General features: G+C 41.0%; 1 protein-coding gene across 4 annotated transcripts in view; it reads right to left on the bottom strand.

The window, feature by feature from the left end:
* Nucleotides 1-10,606, bottom strand: part of lrp8 (low density lipoprotein receptor-related protein 8, apolipoprotein e receptor) — a 147,584-nt gene extending 136,978 nt beyond the window's left edge. The window contains exons 1-2 of one of the 4 annotated variants that reach the window (XM_048601960.1): nt 10,424-10,606; nt 9,855-9,974 (exon numbers count right to left, since the gene is read on the bottom strand). In XM_048601960.1, coding sequence (XP_048457917.1) covers nt 9,855-9,974; nt 10,424-10,475 — 172 coding nt within the window. In that variant the 5' untranslated portion in view covers nt 10,476-10,606. Of the gene's footprint in view, nt 1-9,456; nt 9,507-9,854; nt 9,975-10,423 lie in introns of those variants that run through there. The other 3 variants (XM_048601961.1, XM_048601965.1, XM_048601962.1) reach the window with 3 other exon arrangements.
* Between the last annotated feature and the right edge of the window lie 11,175 nt (nt 10,607-21,781).

Here is a 21,781-nt window from a genome sequence, read left to right as displayed (position 1 = left end):
TTGGAGCAGAACTTAATATTTGTGAACTAAAGAATTCAATATTCAATAACAGGAAGCTGTTATTATACGAAACGAGCTCACCAGTTTTTAATAAACCCATCTTACCTACATTTCTTTATATCTCTCAATTATTGGCGTTGAACTTCAGTCTCAATAAAATACCAAGCCATAACAAGATGGTTACTTCATCTAATAGTATGGACAACAATGCGAATGCTTATAACATAAATGCACCCAAAGCAATTGAGGAACCAGGAAGATTAATGATCACCTAGACTAAAATTTCTCTCTTCCATTCCAGATGGGAACAATAGACAACTAGCCAAAGTTGTTGTCTTGCAGACTAGGCACTACCAGACCTCCAGCACTTTGTTTTTAAATTCACTCGTGGGACATGAGCATCGCTGGCTGGTTAGCATATATTGCCCATCTCTAGTTGTCCTTGAGAAGGAGATCTACGCTGATTCATTTACCACTGTAGTATATGTGCTGAAGGTAGATCCATGATACCCTTAGGAAGGGAATTCTAGGATTTTGACCCAGAGACAGTGAAGGAAGAACAATGTTTCCAAGTCAGAATGGTGACCATTCATGATTCGTGAGCCCGGTGAATTTGGCAGATTACATTACCTTGCAAGATATACAGGCAAGTAAGATCTTCTCTTCATCTATAACCTATAGTATTGTTTCCTCGTGGCAAGTCAGTTTAAACTATAAAACAAGATGTTGTTTACACTTTAACAATTCCAATTCTTGCTAGAGATAAAATCATGCTCACCTTTCAATAATTGTCCTGGGGTTATTTGTTTAGAGATGAAGGAATTAAAACTGTTCTGGATTAATGTCACACTAAACGCTATCAAATTATCTAAACCAAACAATAAGAATGGTATTCATTCAATAAACCAGGGATAGATAGTAATTTATTAAAATAACCTGTACATTTAGATACAGTACAGGAAACATTTTAATGCTCAGATACAAGGTAAAAGTAACTTATTAGTGCTGTCTTCAGCATCTTAATAAAAAAAAACAAAAATCACATTTTTATTCCAATGCTGTTAACTCATTACGTTACACTGATCCTACCAAAGCTATTGACAGTGTTTGTCACCTTCATTTTTCACCAAGTGTTGAATACAACTCAAAATTCTCACTCTATTCCAGACACAGCCCGCATAATTAGAAAGCAAATCTAGAAACGTACTACATTCAATTTTTCACACTTTAATTCAAGGCATTATGAAAATTCCACAAGTCTACTGCAACAATGCAGAGAAATGCTAATTCTACAGAGTTTCCTCATTTACTGATATTTGTGAATTGGGAAGGTCACAACATTGATCCCTGGTCTTTATCAATTAACTAACCAGCCTTGATGGATGAAATTTATCAAAAAATACCTGCAGGCAAAGAAGCAACCAAGACAATCCAAAAACATGGTCGGTTCTTCCTTGTTGATTTAAACATACAATTAGTATAGGGTGTACCAGACAAAAGTAAGGAACAGTGCTGGGAGATTCAGACAGTTTCAAAGGCAAATTTGGGTTTCACCAAGGATCAGTACTGAGCGCCTTCCTCTGCCTGATTGTTTTGCATGTTCTAACTGACCATGGTACTTCCTGTCTTGCTTGCTCAATGTGTTTGCAGATGACATTGGTCTGGGTTATGGACATGATGAAAACATGACTGAGTACCTTGAGAAAAGCATGGACGTCAGCTGTAGGAAGATGGATAGTCAACTGAAAACTCCAATTTATGGACCGTCAGTTTGAGCCAAAGAAGAGGATAAGAGTGAAGGTGTAAAGAATAAGGGCTTAGACTGGGAGAAAATGAGTGAGTAGTTTCAAGTAAGTGGGGTCATGATGGCAGAAGGTGAAAATATAGAAATTAAATCTATGGATTAGCTGTAGTTTAAGTAATTGGAAGGACAGTGGAAAGTTGGGTGATAAATTGAAGAACAATGCATCAAGATAGGTCTGTTAGTGGGGTTGAAGATCAAAAAAAATGGCAGCCAAAAGTCTATTTCCTAATCCTAGAAGTTCTTAAGTTCTGGTTATGTAGGTTTTTAATGATTAGATGCATAGCTTGCACCCTCATAACTTACTTGCGTATTAAACTAGTTGAACAAGTGTGTTGATGATTATTTTCTGCGTGGTATAAACAGAATTCAAGATAATGTTATTATTTCAAAAGTCAAATAGATCATATCCCAAATGATTCAAACAATTTTTTTGTCATTCTCAATGCAACCACAACTAGCTTGACACCACAAAGGATTGAAAAGCCAGCCATGAGATACAATATACCATCTGCGCCATCACCAGACTTCTGTATGATATTGTAAATACAGAACATGAATCACGATCTTTACAAACTTACTTCAACAACATCAATGACCTGCATTACCAAAAAAGGGCAAGAGCTGCAATCATGGAAACGCTATTACCTTCAATTTCTCCTCCAAGACACACATTATCCCAATTTGCATGGATCCTATCATTCTTTCATCATGGCTAGCTCATAGACCTGGAATTTCCTTCCAAGCATCACCATTGAAATCACTATTCTCATTTGGAAGGCAGCCCACCACTTTCTCAGTGCAATAGGAGGCGGACAACACACAGAGTCTGGCCATCAGCAGCCGTGTCTAAGACTACTACATATGCATGGACATCCTCAGTGTTAACGATGAAGGTGAATAGGAGGAAGGCAACCAGACTGCGCAAAAAGAAATGAATAACAGATTGTTTCAGATATAGTAGGAACTGCAGATGCTGGAGAATCTGAGATAACAAGGTGTAGAGCTGGATGAACACAGCAGGCCAAGCTGCATCAGAGGAGCAGGAAAGCCGCAACTCATCCCTCATACCCCCTCCCCGCAATAACAACCAAAACAGAATCCCCCTCGTCCTCATGTACCACTCCACCAATCTCCAGATCCAACGCATCATCCTCCGACACTTCCGCCATCTGCAATCCGACCCCACCACCAAAGACATTTTTCCCTCCCCACCCTTATCTGCTTTCCGGAGGGACCACTCTCTCCGAGACTTCCTTGTCCGCTCCACACTCCCCACCAGCCCCACCACCCCCGGGACTGTTCCCTGCAACCGCAGGAAGTGCTACACCTGCCCCTCCACCTCCCCTCTCACCCCCATCCCAGGCCCCAAGAAGACTTTCCACATCAAGCAGATGTTCACCTGCACATCTGCTAATGTGGTATACTCTATCTGCTGTTCCCGTTGTGGCCTCCTCTACATCGGGGAAACCAAGCGGAGGCTTGGGGACTGCTTTGCAGAACACCTACGCTCGGTTCGCACTAAACAACTGCTCCTACCAGTCGCGAACCATTTCAACTCCCCCTCCCATTCCTCAGACGACATGTCCATCCTGGGCCTCCTGCAGTACCACAACGATGTCACCCGAAGGTTGCAGGAACAGCACCTCATATTCCGCTTGGGAACCCTGCAGCCCAACGATATCAATGTGGACTTCACAAGCTTCAAAATCTCCCCTCCCTCTAACGCATCCCAAAACCAGCCCAGCTTGTCCCCGCCTCCCTAACTTGTCCTTCCTCCCACCTATCCCCTCCTCCCACCTCAAGCCGCACCCCCATCTCCTGCCCCCTTGACCTGTCTGTCTTCCCTGAACTGACCTATCCCCTCCCTAACTCCCCACCTACACCCCCCTTTTCTGGCTCCATCCCCGCCTCTTTGACCTGTCTGTCTCCTTTCCACCTATCTTCTCCTCTATCCATCTTCTATCCGCCTCCCCCTCTCTCCCTATTTATTTCAGAACCCCCTTCCCCTCCCCCATTTCTGAAGAAGGGTCGAGGCCCGAAACATCAGCTCCTCTGATGCTGCTTGGCCTGCTGTGTTCATCCAGCTCTACACCTTGTTATCTCTGAATAACAGATTGTTTTGTATTATTGTACAGTAGTTTCAGTCCTTCTCATGTGCGAGACATTGACCATATGCACATCCAGTTCTGGAGAAGCACTTGGTACAAGTAACTACTCTTGATGTGGTAAAGTTAGTGTGCTGTTCAACAATAGAAAGCACGATAATCAAGCTCAATCTTGTCTTCATAACGTTTTACATATGGACGCTTTTCATTAGGGTTCAGTGATGGGATATCTCCTAATCACTGGCAGAAAAATGACATCTCAACTAAATAGACATTGACAATGGATTAATACTGCATTACTTACTAAGTTGACCCATTAGTTTACAGGGAAATTTCATTATGCAGTTCAATTTGTTCAGTCGGATTGATACCAGAACTAAACAACTGACTTTGTGAACCACCCTTTCCATTTCTACAGCTTTATCACTTTATTCTGTATATGAATCAAATAACAATGGATTGTGCAACATTAAATTGTATCAAGAAAGCTAGAAATATGGTTTTCTCTCAACTCCTGCTCCTGACAGTGTATGTCAACATTGATACTAATAAGGTCATACAATCTTATGATTTCAAAAGCAAACGCAAATAGTCTTTATATATTGAATAAGAATTTGTGTTTGACAAAGAGTTACAGATTAGAAAGAAATCTTACATGGCTCTCTGTGAAATAACTATCTCCAGCAGCTGGATGGGAGGGGTAATATATACTTTAAGAAGAAACAGTTGCTACCCTTCAAAGTGTGTTGGGAGCTTCAAGGCTTTGCGTAAGAAATCAGTGTCCATTTCAATCTCCCTAGCCTCTATCAAGTGGATTAGTTTCATGTTAATTGGTACTTTTTTAAAATCAGTGTTATAGTTTTGCAAATCTAACACAGTTTTTATTAACAAAATTCATTTTAGCTTGAAGTCATACAGAACTTTATAAAGCACGAGGTCTGATAGTGTATGGTATTATTACGTACATAAATTGTGGAAGAGAAGTTGTGTTTGACTAATTTGAGGTTTGTGAAGATGTAGCTAGTGAGTAGCTAGGCAATGTAGAATTAGTTGATGTAATACTTTTGGATTTCTAACTGGTATTTGATAATGTGCCTAATTAAAAAGGTTGTTTCACAACCTACAGGCTCATGGTAATTGGGATGATGAGTATGAATAAAGAATTGGTTAATGGACAGAAAGTACAAAAATAGGGCTAAATGGGACATTTGAGTTATACCTCACTGCAGTAGTGCTAGAAATCAAGAAGTCGTTATAAAAGTTAAATATCTTAAGTTAAAGATTTAAATATGTGTCAAATTCCCTCATTTAGCTCATTGTCAGACCCAGGTTGACAGAAAGCGAGACCAGGTTTCTGTACTTAAAATGAATTACAATTAATTATAAGCAAATAGACACTAGCTACAGGCAAACAATTATGAAATGTCAACATAAAAAAGACTTTAAAACTCTAATCTCCTTATCTCCCCCTTAAACACACACAAACACAGGAACATAAACATGGGTGTCAAGACTGGAAAGGCATATCAGTGGTTCCTGTTGACAGGGTTGCTGAGATGATTCTTGTGCTAATCGAGACATTGTTACTCAGTCTATAGATAGTAGGAACTGCAGATGCTGGAAAGTCTGAGATAACAAGGTGTAGAGCTGGAAGAACACAGCAGGCCAAGCAGCATCATAGGAGCAGGAAGGCTGACGTTTTGGGCCTAGACCCTTCATCAGCAAAATGTTATGTATTTTTCTGATTTTTCTGATGAAGGGTCTAGGCCCGAAACATCAGCTTTCCTGCTCCTATGATGCTGCTTGGCCTGCTGTGTTCATCCAGCTCTACACCTTGTTATCTCATTGTTACTCAGTCTTCCTTCTCTGGATACTTTCACTTATTTGTAGGAGGCAGAGGATGACAAGTTCACACTTATATAAGGCCTCTGACTTTTTATTTAGAAATTACACCTTGCAGCAACTACTGAAGATAAAACAGTTTTCTTCAGGTACAAAGTATATTTTTAAACTGCAGAAAACAGAGACAACTCCTGACCATGTGGAGATAGGATGGCTTCTACCTTGTTCACAGCCCCAAACTGTTCAGCTAACCGAGAACCAAATCACAGTGCTGGCAAGCAGAAGGTCTTTTTTTAATGATCTGTGGATTAGTGAGCAGTTAATCAACTACTTGTTGCTGGCTGAATCTTCATTTGTACACAGTCCTTGGCTCCAGCTCACATGTACCTTCTTCTACTACCGCTTGAACCTACAGCTGTGTAAACAGTATCTACAATGAGTGTCCGGTTACTTCTTCCAAATGTGTGCAGCAATCCTTAGTTTTTGAAACAATAATTTTCTTATTTCAGTCCAGAATCAAAAATACAGAAAAGCAAAAAGACACATCTTTACCTGTGATGCAAGAATCAATGATGGGTCCTCATCTATTTACATTCTATATTGATGATTTAGACTAAAAATAATAAATTCAATTTGCTCGTGGTAGAAAACTAGATAGAATAGTCAGCTGTGACAAGGACATAAAGAGGCTTCAAAGGATTCAGAAATGTGGACAACAAGGTAACACTTTGGATATAATAGAGGGAAGTGTGAGGGTATTCAATTTAGCAAGAAGAATTTAAAATTTTTTCTACAATAGAGAAAACAAATTTCAAACGTTGATGTTGGGTGAGATTTGAGTGCTTTTGTTCAAGAAGTGCAGATTTAGCAAAGCACAGCAAACTGCTTGGAAAGCACATAATGTGTTGTGGTGTAGTGGTAGTATCCCTAACACCTGGACCAGGAGGCCCAGTTCAACTCCCACCTGTTCCAGGGGTCTGTGATAACAACTCTAAACAGGTTGATTAAAAATACTTTTTTTTTTAAATTGCAAGGGGTTTAGAATGCAGAGGTCAGGAATCCTGCTACAATTATACAGGGTTTGAGATAAATCCACAGTTGGGATACTGTGAATAGTTTTAATCTCCATAGCGAAGGAAGGATATAATTGCCTTGGAGATGATGCAGAAAATCACTAGAATGAAACCTACAATGAGAAGATTGTCCTATGAGAAGCTCAGAATAGGTTGATATTGTCTGGATTTTAGAAAAATAAAAAGTGATCTAATTTGAACATATTTGCTTCTAAAAAGGGACATGCTACGATAGCTGCTAAAGAGTTGCTTCTTCTAGTTAAATCATTGTTTCTGAACAAGAAGCACATCGTTTAAGACTAAAACAAGGAGAAATTTCTTCCAAGGGTTTCAAATCTTCATAGTGAACTAACCCAGAGAGCTGTTGATGCTCCTTTGTTGAATATATTTAAGGCGGGAATAGATACTTCAACTTATCCATATCCAAAATCTAAGGTCAAACATCATTCACGATCTTACTGAATGGCTTCAAGGGGCTGTACAGCTGACTAATTCTTATGGTTTTGATGTACATGTTTTGCTATTGAACTAATAATCCAGAGGTCTGGACCAATAATTCGGAAAATGGGCATTAAAAAAAAATCACATCATGGTTGTTTGAGAATTTACATTAAAATTGGGAATATTAAGAAATAAGATAATATTAATAAACAGGCCAGACTGGTTTACTAAAAAAATCTTCTCTGTCCTTTCCTGCTCTGCCCTATTTACAACTTCAGTCCCATAACAACATGGTTGACTCTTAAATATCCTCTAAACAGAACAGCAAATAATTCAGTTGTATCAAACTACTACAAATAATTAGAAACAAGATCAGAAATTGCTGGGAAAACTCAGCAGGTCTGGCAGCATCTGTGGAGAGGAAGCAGCGTTAACGTTTCAGGTCCAGTGATCTCAGAGTACAATGGGACCTCGATAAGATGGGCAGAGGAGTGGCAAATGAAGTTAATCTAGATAAATGTGACATGCTGCATTTTGGAAAGGCAAATCAGGATAGGACTTGTACACTTAACGGTAAGGTCCTGGGGAGTGTTGCCAAACAAAGGGTCCTTGGAGGTTCATAGTTCCTTGCAAGTGGAGTCACAGTTAGAACAAGGTAGTGAAGGCGGTGTTTGGTATGCTTGACTTTATTGGTCAGTACATTGAGTTATAGGAGTTGGGAGGTCATGTTGTGGCTGTACAGGACATTGGTTAGGCCACTATTGGAATATCGCACGCAATTCTAGTCTCCCTGCTACAGGAAAGATTTTGTTAAACTTGAAAGGGTTCAGAAAAGATTTATAAGCATGTTGCCAGGGTTGGAGGTTTTGAGCTACAGGGAGAGAGGGAATAGGCTGGGGCTATTTTCCCTGGAGCAACAGAGGCTGAGATGTGACCTTATAGAAGTTTATAAAATCATCAAGGGCATGGATAGGGTAAATAGCTAATGTCTTTTCCCCAGGGTAGGGGAATCCAAAACTACAGGGCACAGATTTAAGATGAGAAGGAAAAGATTTAAAAGGGACTTAAGGGGCAACTTTTCATGCAGAGAGTGGTACATGTGTGGAGTGAACTACCAGAGGAAGTGGTGGAGTCTGGTACAATTACAACATTTAAAAGCTTGGACGGGCATATGATTAAGAAGGGTTTAGAGGGATATGCGTCAAATGTTGGCAAATGGGATTAGATTAATTTAGGATATCTGGTCAGCATGGGCGATTTGAACCTAATGGTCTGTTTCCATGCCTTACATCTCTATAGCCCTTCTTCAGACCCTTCTCTGTTGTAAACAAGAGTCACTGGACGGGAAACATTAACTCTGCTTTCTGTCCACGGATGGTTGCAGACCTGCTGAGTTTTTCCAGCAATTCCTGATTTTCAGTATTCGCAGTTCTCTTTATTTTGCTACAAAGAAAACTGACTACAGTGGTTCACGAAGGACAAATAAACGGGAAGTATTGACATGCCCTATTTTCCTCACACCACTCATGATACAGATCTTTCCTTAATCACGTTAAGGGCTTTGACGACCTTCCTGTCTAGAATGAACAGCAGACACCGGTTTTATATTGTGCTTCAATTTTTGTCTCAGTTTTCTCCTTACTTTAGTGGCGCCTGCCTCCTGTTCATATCAAACAACAGTTTCTAAAGACTCAGAGTTAGCAAGAACTACCGATGCTGAAGTCTGAGATAACAAAGTGTAGAGCTGGATGCACACAGCAGGCCAGGCAGCATCAGAGGTGCAGGAAAGCTGACGTTTCGGCTCTGGGCCCTTCTTCAGAAATTTCTGGCCTACCGTGTTCCTCCAGCTCCACACCTTGTTATCTCAGTTTCTAAAGACTGCCTGCTACATTCCGAAGACACTCCCATTTTCTAGGCAATTTAAATCGCATGGATTTGCAATTGTGCGATGACTCGGCAAAATGACCTGCCAGCGAACAGCTAATCAGCGTGAGACCTCAATTTCCAACTTCCTGCCAACAACTGAATCGCCAAGGTTGACACATGAAAAATGACAGCAGGGGTAGGCATACCGGTCTTTTTGTTTAGAAGAGAACACGACGAGGGAAATGATGGAGAGTAGTTGCAGAACTCTAACTTGTGTAAGTGTTATCTCCACAAATCCAACCGAATAATCCACAATGAACCTTACCTCTACCCCGATTACTTTGAGTTCACTCTACCTGAATGAATGAAATGTACTTTGCGGGCGCGGTGTAAAGGAGTGGGGGGGGGGGGGGGGGGGGTGGGTCCAAGCTCAAGGCGTTCATTGGTATCTTGCAGGCACGTGGACAAATCTGCTGTTCCTCGACTAACCAACGAATGCATTGTTACATTCCTAAATGCAAAACCAAAACGTTCCCATTCATTGCGAGCACACGGCAAAGGGGAAGTCAGAAGGACGTACTGAAGCGTCTCCTGAAACACGGGGGTCCTGATGGGACCCAGCACAATCTGCAACAACCTACAACGGCGACAAGCGCCCTTTAGCTGCAGATCCCCGGTTACTTTTGCCCTTGTTCTGGCATGCAGTCATTTGTTGGTACTCACGGCAGTTTTCCTCATCGCTGTTGTCGGTACAGTCGTCCTCTCCATCGCAGTGCCAGAGTAAGGAGATACACCGGTCATTTCTGCATTGAAACTGACCCACGTCACAGTGTAGCCGAGTACCTCCATGGTAGAAAAAAAAAGCCTCGTGAACATTTTACAAGTCACACCATTGCAAAATGGAACAAAAGCTAAATAAACATACGACCGCATCATTCGCAACACTGCACCGACCGCAGAAGGGGCATATTCTCAAATCATTCGGTGTGATATTTAAATTTGAAATATTTGTATGACAAGAAATAGCGAGCTGTTGTTAGAAACTGCAGCGGATGTTCCAAATGCATGGTATAAAAAGCGCCAGCGCTATTCAGACACTGATTTATTGGTAGCACGTTAGCAGGAGCCAGTACTGATATTGCCGAAAAAATCAATACTCTTCCGCCTGCCCTCCAATTTCAGACTCTCCAAACACAATCCTCCTACTAGCTGCTACGAAGAAAATCGACCACTGTCCTCAATTACAAAGGAAATAGAAAAATGTGTTTCTTTAAAAAAAAATCAATACTGACCTTCAGTGATGTGAAAACGCAGTAATAACAATGTGAATGAGTGAACCCACATTGTCTCTACCGCTCATTCCCTGATGCTACAGCCTCTCTCTCTCTCTTGCAATGTGACTTCTCGGTAAAAGCGGAGCTGGTTTGAATATTTCAAACAGCAGTTACTGACGTAAGTGGATTGGAAGGAGGAACCTACAAGCGCATAAGGCGCTTTACCAGCATGTGTGAGGAAAGAGCCTCAGTCTTGATGATGCACTAAACACGTGTCGTTTAAAATTGAGCGAGGTGTTCGCTGATGGTTTCGTGTTGTACGAATTCCCAGGAGTAGCTGTTCCCCGTGGTCTGACTTTGCTGAGGATGTGGCAAGAGAGCTACAATTGCCCGTACAACTCCTGAGCTGGGAAGATGAAAAAGGCAGCACCCTCTATTTCTGAGTATGCCCGCTGCATGTGCTTGTGCAGATGATGTGCGAACATTGAGCCAAACTCTAATGTGGTGCCGGCCATCCTCCTCCGTTACTTTATCCTGCCCCTTCTTCAACTTGTTGCACTCCCAGATTACCTGTCTTCCTCTCTGAAAACGTGCTTGTGTTCATTCTGTTATTAAGAAAGAATTCCCGTTTATCTTTCTATGACCCTCTTTTGTCTTACATTGGTGCTTTCCAAAGTCTAGATGTTGATGTTTGCTGTGAAGTAGTGGAAGTGGTAATATAGTGGAAATGTCACTGGACTAGTGATCCCAGAACCACAGGTTAATGTACTGAGGGCAGGAAGATAATATTTGAATTGAATAAAAATCTGGAACAATCAAGTAAAAACCTGTCTGGCTCACTAATGCAATTTAGGGAAGTAAATGTGCCATCCTGGTCTGGCCTACATGTGACTCCAGACCCATAGCAACATGGTTGACTCTTAACTGCCCTCTGAGTAATTAGGGATGGACAAGAAATGCTGACCCAGCCACCATTGTCCATAGACCACAAAACGAGTATAAAACAAATGCAAACTTTCAAGTTCTGGCTGAATCCATGATTGTAAGCATGGATTTGGACCTGACCATTCTGCTGGTGATGTTGTGCCTGTTTTGCATCTCTGAAAACTCCTTGAACATTTTTGCAAATCATTTCAAAAGGCTGGAAAGTTCCTGAGCAGATGAGATGCTGTTCTGTGAGTATATGTTGAACTTAATGTTTTGGGTTCAGTGACCCTGCCTCGGAACTGATGGTAGCTAGGAAAATTGTATCAGAGATAGTAGGAATTGCAGACGCTGGAGAATCTGAGATAACAAGGTGTAGAGCTGGATGAACACAGCAGGCCAAGCAGCATCATAGGAGCAGGAAAGCTGACGTTTCGGGCCTCGACCTTCTTCAGAAAAAAGGCTAGGAAAATGTCGGTTTATATGCAGAAGATAGAGTGGGGGTAGGGGGAGGAGTAAACAATAGTGGGCATAGAGACCAAAGAGAGAGAAGAACAGTAGAACAGGTAAAGGAGTGGATAACGATCAGGCTAGGAGAATAAATAGCTATTAATGGACTTTGCTGGAGCACTATAGGAGGCTGAAGAAAGAGAGTTCAGAGTGAGATTGGGTACCTATCTCTTGCATTTTAGGGATACCAAACATAGATTGTATGGTTGTTTTGCGCGTTTTCCCTTTTCTTCTCTTGCCTCTTTCTCTGCCTCTGTACCAGTGTGAAACTTCACATCATTAACTTTTTCTGGATCATCAACCTGAACATTAACTGTAAAGATGCTGTCTGACCTGTTCATTATACTCAGTCTTTTCTATGACTACCAGAACAGGGCTACAGGCCATACCTGCTTACTACGGGTACAGGTCCAGTGACAATCCATCCTGTAAAGGGATTAGTCCCATTTCTCATTGTAGTGATCTGGTTGCTGAAGCTATTTTTTAAAATAAATATTTGAAAAATATTGGATAGTGTGTACCTTCATGTTGATGTGACCTCTTTCTTACTTACTTTCATGACAGCCTGCTGCTCCTTTCAAACTGGAAGCCTCTGATTAGTCCTTCAACTTCCCGAGCCCACTGCCATCCTTAATTGGATGGCAAACTTGCCCTCTGACCCCTAGTTGGCTGCCCTAGGGAAATCCGAGCTCAGCGATAGTTTTTCCCTGTGGGGGCGGGCTGAGTTTGGGACCTTGAAGTAGCCTTGACTTGTTTCTGCTCCCAAAGAGAAAATCTAGCCCATGCCTTCATTAAAAGCTTTTTGCAACTTCCTCTTTAATTGATGAAGGAACAAATTCAGAGAAGTCATGCATCACTTTTGTGATGATACTATGCAGAATAATGTTCTTCCAGTGCAACTCTTCCAATGATCCAACAGAGTGGGATTGCTGTCACCTATGTCTATTCTTATGATTCACTCCATAGCCAGAATACAATCTGGATTAGCTGTAGTACTGTTCTAGAATTCTCAAGAATCCATACTTGGTGTGCTCCTGATTCTCATCTGAATACTGTGCTCAGCGACATCATCTGAAGGCAAAATGTCAGATTCCATATATTGAAGACACTATTTTCCACCTGACCATTGCCTCTTTCCACTCATCCGCTGCCTCCACCTTTCATGCTGCTTGTCAAAAATCCAGTACAGTATTTGATGAGCCAAACTTTCTTTCAATTAAACATTGAGAAGACACAAATTAATATCTTTGGCCATTGGCACAATCTTAATTGCATAGCACCTCATTCCACCTCTTTTACTGGAAATGGCCTCATGCTGAACCAGATTGTTCAAAACCTCAACATCTTCCTTGACCCTGAGCTGACCCTTTAGTCTGATGTGCTCTCTGATTCCAAGGTCGCCTTCTTCTGCTTATATTATTGTTCATCTCCAGCCCTTCTGCAGCTGAAAGGCTCATTAATGCTTTTGTTACCCCAGATTTAATTGTTCCAAAGTCATACTAGGCAGTCTTTGGCTTGAACTGCTAATAAGCCCGAACTAGTGCAAACTGTCCATGCTCTGTCCTAGCTCATAGTAAATCCTGTCAACCCATCTTGCTACACTTGCTGATCTATGTCAATTGCCAGTCTGCTAAGGTTTCAAATTGAGTAATCTCATTTTTGCATTCAAATTTCTCATAATGTTCCCTTCCTAGCTCAGTAACTCCTTCCACACCTATAAACCTCTAGGAGCTTTGTGTTTGTCCCAATCAGGTCTCTTGTGCATCTCTTACTTCCTTCACTCCTCAAATATAGCTACCCTTCAGTTGTGTAAACCCTCAGGTCTGGCATTCAATTCCTGGAACTCTCAGCTTCTCCAATTATATGTACTACTTCCTTAAGAGACTCCTTAAAACTTATCTTTTTGAGCAAGTTTATTGTCACTGTCCTAAAGACACCTTCTTGGGCATGCTGTCAATTTTTGTTTGATTACTGTCTGTGAAGCACCTTAAGACATTTCACTACATTAAAAAAACTTTATAAATATGAATTGTTGTTAATACAATGTGATAATATTGTTCAAATGTGATTGCACCAACTTGTCTTTATGTTCACAAATAAACATTAAAAATTATAAAGCCTATTTTCATGACAGCTAGTCTCCCTTAATATCTGAGAAGGAAGATCAGTGACATTGCTGTGTTTATTTTCTTGTGTGTAAAAACAAAATGAAGATTTTTGCAGTGGAAAGAATGAAAGGCTTGCTTTATGTCGGGTCTTTCATGAACACAGGATTTCAATGCACCAATCATTCAGAGATGATTTGGATAGTTGTGCCAATACAGTATTAAAACAGCTCTATGCAATAAGTTAGTGGGTAAATGCACCATATCATGTGGTACTAACCCTTAGAGACCAAACACTCCCAGATTCTTCTCATAATTTTGAATTATGCTGCATAGTCTGACCTCGGGAACAAATGGAAATAGCGCACTACAATTGCTTTCAGTTTTCTAGAATAGGGAATAATAACCAGGCTTTCTACTGCTGTTTAAAATCCAACGGTCACTCCCATCTAGAAAGACAAGAGCAGTAGAAACATGGGAACACCACCACCAACTGCAAGTTTCTCTCCAAGCTAGTCACCAACTTGACTTGGAAATGTTTCACTGTTGCAAGGACAAAATCCTGAATTCCCTCCCTAAGGTCATTGTGCGTCAACCTACAGCAACAATTCAAGATGGCAGCTCACCATCACCTTCTCAATGGCAGCGAGGGATAGACAGTAAATGCTGGCCAGCCAGTGACACCCACATCCCATGAGTAAATTAAAAAAAGACTGCTGCTCCAAAGTGTCATGTGTAATCCAATAGCTTGTTGACATTTATTGTTTACATATGCTTCATAAGAATAGTCTCTTGAACAGATATTGTAGGGTAACCTGTGAATCCATGATTCAGCAATCTTCAAAAGAGGGAAACAAACAAATTAATATTAAAAAAAATCAAAGACTGCTATGCAGTAACAGTTTATTCACGTGAATAATGAGAGGTTCTAAAGGTCAGTGATAAGCATCACATTTAAACAAAGTCTGTTCTGTGCCTTAAAAATTACCCTGGCTGTGTCTATGACAATTATGTTCCAAATTTTCAGCAATATTGTCAAAGTGAAAGAAGTAAGTGAAGGAAGCTGAAAGGAAAGGATTCAGGTAAATCTAAAAGCACAAACAAGAAACTACTGGGCGGAGGGAGAATGTGAGGGGGAAGTGATTAATGTTTGTTTTTCATTTGAAAATTTACTTCATTTTGATGTTTTGGTTCGCCATGAAAGAAAATTCTTGTAATTTCTATGGTGGGGATGAACTGATTACCTCACTGGGAAGATACTGCTATAAGTCCAAGATAAAAAGGTAATGGATCTCCATCTGTAGAGATGCTATCAATTCCTTCCAGATCTTCCACTCCTGCATAAATCTATCTTTATTTTAGCTGTGTCTAGACTATCTAGCTCAAGTCTCATCTTCCTTGATCACAGGAAAGCTTGTACTGGGTAGAAAGAGGATTAAGTGTTTTTAGGTTTAATGCAAAAAAGTTTGAAGAACAATGAATGGGGAGCACAGATGGAAAAATTGCTAAGCCAAGCATGCTACTGTCTGGATGGATGGAAACCTAACAAATGTTGATATGCAGAGGAATTTGAGTACATTTGTCCATTAATCACAGAATGTTGACAGCCTGTTACAGCAATTAAGAATGGTTGCCTTTATTACAAGGAGCTTGGTGCATAAGAATAAAGAAGTCTTGCCACAACTGCATCGGACTTCGGTGAGAATACACTTGGTATAGGGTGCATTTTACGCTAAAGGATAGACACTGTAACTTGCTTTATTCTCTGGTCAAGTGACCACTGAAGCCATTTTGGGTACTTGTTTTTCCTTTAAAAAATCATTTTAGTCAATGAAAGATCTCAGATGATGGAGCTTAAACTTCAATATCCGTATTTACCACTTTAGTAACATAATAAATGTGATATGCCGAGGACTTTCCGGTGTCTTTATCCATGAATCATGAAGCATTAACTGAAATTGATTAAGGAAAAATTGATAAGTCAGAGTTCAGAGATCACATATTTGGACTAGGTGTCAAATTTTAGGGAAAGATTAAATAGAGTGGGTGAATTGTCTAGACAGCATTTAAAAGTTGCACATCATGTGATGAAACAGGACACAGACAAGAAATCAAAAATTCGTAGTTTCATTAGAAAATGTTATAAAATGTTAGCATTACTACCAGTGGTAGGTGAACCTTTAAAGGCTAGGTTTAGTGGGCCTTATCAAATTGAAAGGAAATTGAGTGAGGTGAATTATTTGATAAGAATGCCAATTAGAAAGAAATCTCACAGAGTGTGTCATGTAAATATGCTCAAAAGGTATTTTGATAGGGAAGGAAAGCAAAAGGACAATGTGTTGCTGGTTACAACACAGAGTTCAGATGATTCTAAGTTGGACATTCCTCAAATTAAATTGTAACAATGAGGGAATTCTCAAAAAATTGGGATAAATTATTGGGTTACCTTCCAGAAGAAAACTGAAATGACCTGAAAGTGTTATCATAATCACATGGGGAGATATGTGGGGATAAGCTGGGAAGTATTATTCTGATTACACATGATGTTGTTCCAATTAAGCAACATCCTTATAGTCTTAGCCTTCTAAAGTTGGCACAGGTTCAAAAAGGAAATTTCGGCTTTCATGACACCAAATGGACTGTACCAGTTTAAAGCCATGCCATTTAGTATGAAAAATGCACGAGCAACATTTCAAAGACTAATCAATAAAGTCATTTTGGGATTACCCAATTGTGCAGCGTACATTGGCAATCTGGTGATTTTTAGTCATACGTGGAATGAACATTTGGACCATCGATCAGAATTGTTCAATCAACTTCGAGAGGCAGGCTTAGTGATAAACCTGGCTATGAGTGAGTTAGCAAAAGCCCAAGTCACATTCCTGGGCCATGTTATTGGACATAGACAAATGGCCCCACAGGATGTGAAAACAAAAGTTATTGGTGAGTTTCCCATTCCATCAACGAAGAGGGAAGTACTACGATCCCTGGGTCTCAATGGTTTTTATCGGAAGTTCATACCAAACTTTAGCAGTGTGATTGCTCCATTGATGTACTTGTTAAAAAAATGCAGAAACTTTCAGTGGATGGAGGAAAATCAGAAGATATCTGACAGCCTGAATGTTATGTTAACTACTGCCTCATGGTTAGCCACACCTAATTACGCAAAGCCATTCAAAGTGGCTAATGATTTGAGTGATGTGGATGTTAGTGCTGTACTCTTGCAAGAAGATGACGAGAAGATAGAAAGATCTATTGAATATTTTCCCAGAAAACTGAACAATCATCAACAGAAATATTCCACAATTGAAAAGGAGACCTTGAGTTTGGCATTGGCGTTGTAACATTTCAACATTTATGTTGCCAGTACTCTGTCTGAATCAATTGTATATACTGATCATAACCCCCTAAAGATTTTGGAAGAAGTTATGGATAAAAATTCCAGATCATTTTTATGGAGCTTATTATTGCAGCCATTCAATTTGCAAATTATACATGCGGCAGGATGAGTGAACATAATTGCTGACACATAGTCGCAACTTTGATAAAGGAAAATGGAGGCATTTGGTTTTGGGAAAAGAAACAGACTGAAATGGACAGTAGGGGTGAATGTTTGCATGCTTAGAGGCAGTGTAATGTATATGTATTGTAGTGTACTAATAACCCAAGCCTAAAGGTTTTTAAAAATGAAGCCACCTCTATATATTGATGGCTCTTTTGGTTAAGAGAGGAGGTGTGATGATACTATGGCTTTAAGTGGTGTATTTTGTCCTGGTTTTTTTAAGAAGAGAGGTTGAGACAATGCAACAATTGTTCATTAGATTTCTTCCTGGGATAAGATGGTTGTCCTATGAGTAGGTGCAAGTTAGGAGTGTGAATACTCCCCACTTGCCTGGATGAGTGCAACCCCAACAATACTCTAGAAGCTTAACCTTAACCAGGACAAAGCAGCCAACTTGATTGGAGCTACATTCCCAAACATTCACTCCCTCCACCACACACACCCAGTAGCAATCTACATGACATATTGTGGAAATTTATCAAATCTCCATAGACAGCACCTCCCAAACCCACAAGTACTACCACCTAGAAGGACAAGAGTAGCAGATACAGGGGAACACCACCACCTGCAAATTCTTCTCCAAACCACTTCAATCCAGACTTGGAAATATATCACTTCAGTGGGAAGGGTGGGGCGGATAGGTGGGAGAGAAGATAGACAGGTTGTGTCAGGTGAAGGAGGCAAGAGCGAGGCACCCCACCAACCTCTGCATCCAGCGTATCATCCTCCGTCACTTCTGCCACCTACAATCCAACCCCATGACCAAAGAGACATTTCCCTCCCCGCCCCGTCTACCTTTCATAAGGACTACTCACTCCACAACCTCCTCATCTGCTCCACACTCCCCACTAGCCCCACCACACCCGGCAACTTTCCCTGCAATCGCAGGAGATGCTACACCTGCATCCAAAGCCCAAAACAAACTTTCCACATCAGACAGGTGTTCACCCGTACATCCTCCAACCTGGCCTACTGTATCCGTTGTTCCTGATGTGGCCTCCTCTACATCGGTGAGACCAAGCACAGACTCAGGGACCGTTTCATGGGACGTCTGTGCTCTGTACATGATAATTGACAACACCTTCCAGTCGCTAACCATTTTAACTCCCCTCCCACTCCCTGGGTGACATGTCCATCCTGGGCCTCCTCCAGTGCAACAATGATGCCACATGCAAACTGGAGGAGGAACACCTCATATTCCACCTCGGGAGCCTACAGCCCAATGGCCTAAACATGGAATTCACCAGTTTTAAAATATCCCCACCCCCTGCTTCATCCCACGTCCAATCCTCCCTCTCAACCCTGCCTCCTTGACCTGACACAACCAGTCCATCTTCTTCCCGGCTATCTGCCCCACCCTTTCCACTGACCACTCCCTACAATGTCCACCTGTATCCACCTACATTTCCCCAGCCCCACCCATTCTCCCACTTGCCTCCTTGACCTGACACAACCTGTCCAACTTCTCTCCCACCTATCCACCCCACCCTTTCCACTAACCAATCCCCACTACCCCCTACCTGCATCCACCTATCACCATCCTACCTTACCTTCCCCAGCCCCACCCTGTCTCCCTCTATTTATTTCCCAGCTCCCTTCCCCTCCTGTAGCGAAACGTCGATGTTCCTGCTCCTTTGATGTTGCCTGACCTGCTGCGTTCCTCCAGCCCCATACTGTGTTGACTCTGAATCCAGCATCTGCAGTTCTTGGTATCCTGGAAATATATCACCATTCCCTAAGTGTCACTAGGTCAGAATCCTCGAAAACCCTCCCTAACTGCATTGTGGATGTACCTATAGCAGCGGTTCAAGATGACAGCTCACTAGCACCTTTACAAAGGCAACTAGGAATGGGCAATAAACGCCAGTGCAGACAGCAATGCCCACATTCCATGAATAGTTAAAAAATGAATAGAATGGACCTACATTCTCTGAAAAGGTCAGCTCATCAAAATGTATACAATTCTCAGAAGACTTGGCAGGAGAGATACAGAGTCTGTTTCCCCTGGCTTGAACTAGAGGCATAGTTTCAGAAAAAATAATTCAGGCATTGAAATGATTTTCTTCAGTCAGAAGCTTGTGAATATTGGGAATTGCCTTCTCCAAAGAGTTTGCTCAGTGAATAAATATATCTGAGACGAAGATCTACAGAATTCTGGCTGTTGAGGGAATCGAGGAATATGGGAATACAGAGCAAAGCAGAGTTGAAATAGAAGCCATGGTCTTACTGAATGGTTTATCTCCTTTCTTATTTCTCAGGTTCTTGTCATGGAGCAGCCTGAGATTTTTTTTAAATTTATATCTTGATTTTGTCATTTTATTATTGTATTTTAAAACTAGGATGCAAAAAGGCAATCAAATCCATCTATGGTCACCCCATTTTTTTGCAGTATCTACCTCATCCCCATGTACCAGCTTTGTCACTCTCCCTCTCCTTCTCCTGAGAGAAATAAAAAGAAAAAAAATCTGTCTTACCAACGTTATGGGCAATCAAATCTTAAAGATACGAAAGCTGTTAATTTTCTCAGGGAATAATTTCCCTTGCATTTCTTCTGCCACAATCACCTTATTTTCCAAAAACGTTTCTATCTTGAAGGACTAAAAAGAGGTTGTCTTCAATATTTCTTCCCAGAACCTTATTCTCAAGTTGATCACCCTTTGAAGAAAATTAAACTTCTAAACATCCAATTTTGACTTCTCCTCAATGACTAAAGCTGGCTCCAAGAAGATTAATCCGTAATATATACATATAATACGGAAAATTAAGTAAAAACTAAAATATCTGGCACTGTTTACTGAAATTGCCTTGAGGTACTGGGTTCCGTACAATATGATGATGTAGGCTTCACTAGAGTGAAGATTTTAATGTTTCACTCCAAAAAAGAGAACAAAATAACTGTAATGGGACACAGTTGGTGGTGGGAAAGAATGTAGCACTACTTTTGTCCTGTGCTAGTTCACTTAATGAATTGCAGTTAAAGCATTGAAAACACTTTCTTTCTGTTGGAATACTTTTTTCCCCTTGGGATCAGGCAAATTGCTTGGAATTACTTATTCAGAATACCGAGAAGCAAACATGTTTCTACCCTTTCAAAAAATAAACCCCAATTGAAGGGTCAGGTTTAATAAGCTCTGCTCCAAGGAGAATATTCTCAACTTCTCTCGTCTTCCCACATAACACCCGATCCAAGCCTTCAAAATCTTTCCAAAGGTGATGTGGCCAGAATCAGACACAGTTTAATCTGCCAGGATACGCAGGTGTTGGTGCGCGCAGTATGTAACCCAGCAAAGATTTCTGGCATGTTAGGAATCAGCAGGGACTAAATGACTTCTGCATTTAACCTGAGCATTTCTGGTAGCATGCATAGAATTCTCATGGGACAGGTGAGTCTGCTTTTGACATATTATTACAAAGCAGTTGAGACCATCTTTAATGCTGGATTTTGTCTTTAAATCAGATACATGTTTCCTGAGCTTCCTTAAATTTAAGAGGGTGAACAAATGAGAGTATAGCAGTGAATGAAGGAGCTGAGCAATTGAAAGCCCAAGAAAATTTTCAATACCTAGACATGGAAGCTGCTTCTTTCCAAAGACTTTTGCTTACAGAACCTATTATGAGAGTGACCCCCCCACCGTTGGAAAGGTGATCTTCAAAATGTTTGAAGTCATTCCTGCTAGCTGCAAGTTTTTTGCTTTCATTTTATTCTTCCACGTGAAGTGAACTTTGCTGGGTAAGCCAGCATTTGTTGCCCATTTGTAATTACCATTGAGAAGGTGGTGAGCTGCTTTTTTGAACTGCTGCAGTCCATATGGTATAGATTCACTTAGAGTGCTGATAGAAAATGCTGTTACGATATTTGGCCCTGCAACAGTGGAGGAAATTTGATGTCGTCCAAGACAGGATGATGCGGGCGTTCCAGTGAAACTGCAGGTGATGGTGTTCCATGCCTGTGCTGCTCGTGTCTTTCTAGATGGTCTCTGGATTGGAAGGTGCTGTCAAAACAAGTGTGGAGAATTGCTGGAGGACATCTTGTATATGTTAGTCATGGCTGCCACTGGGTGCTGGAGGTGGAAGGAGTTAATGTTTAAGGTGGTGCAAGTGATGATGATTGGGTGGTCTGCTTTGCTCTGATGATGTGAAGATTTTTGAGTGTTTTTGGAGCTGCACTCATCCAGATAAGTGGAAAATATTCCATCACATTGCTGAGTTGTGCCTTTTTCACAGTGCACAGGCATTGAGGAATCTGCAGTTACTCATTGAAGGATTCCAATTCTC

Source organism: Rhincodon typus, chromosome 10, assembly GCF_021869965.1.
Source record: "Rhincodon typus isolate 14 chromosome 10, sRhiTyp1.1, whole genome shotgun sequence".
Classification (NCBI taxonomy): Eukaryota; Metazoa; Chordata; class Chondrichthyes; order Orectolobiformes; family Rhincodontidae; genus Rhincodon; species Rhincodon typus.
The sequence above is the reverse complement of the archived record's forward strand: the minus strand, read 5'-3'. Positions and strand labels throughout refer to the sequence as shown.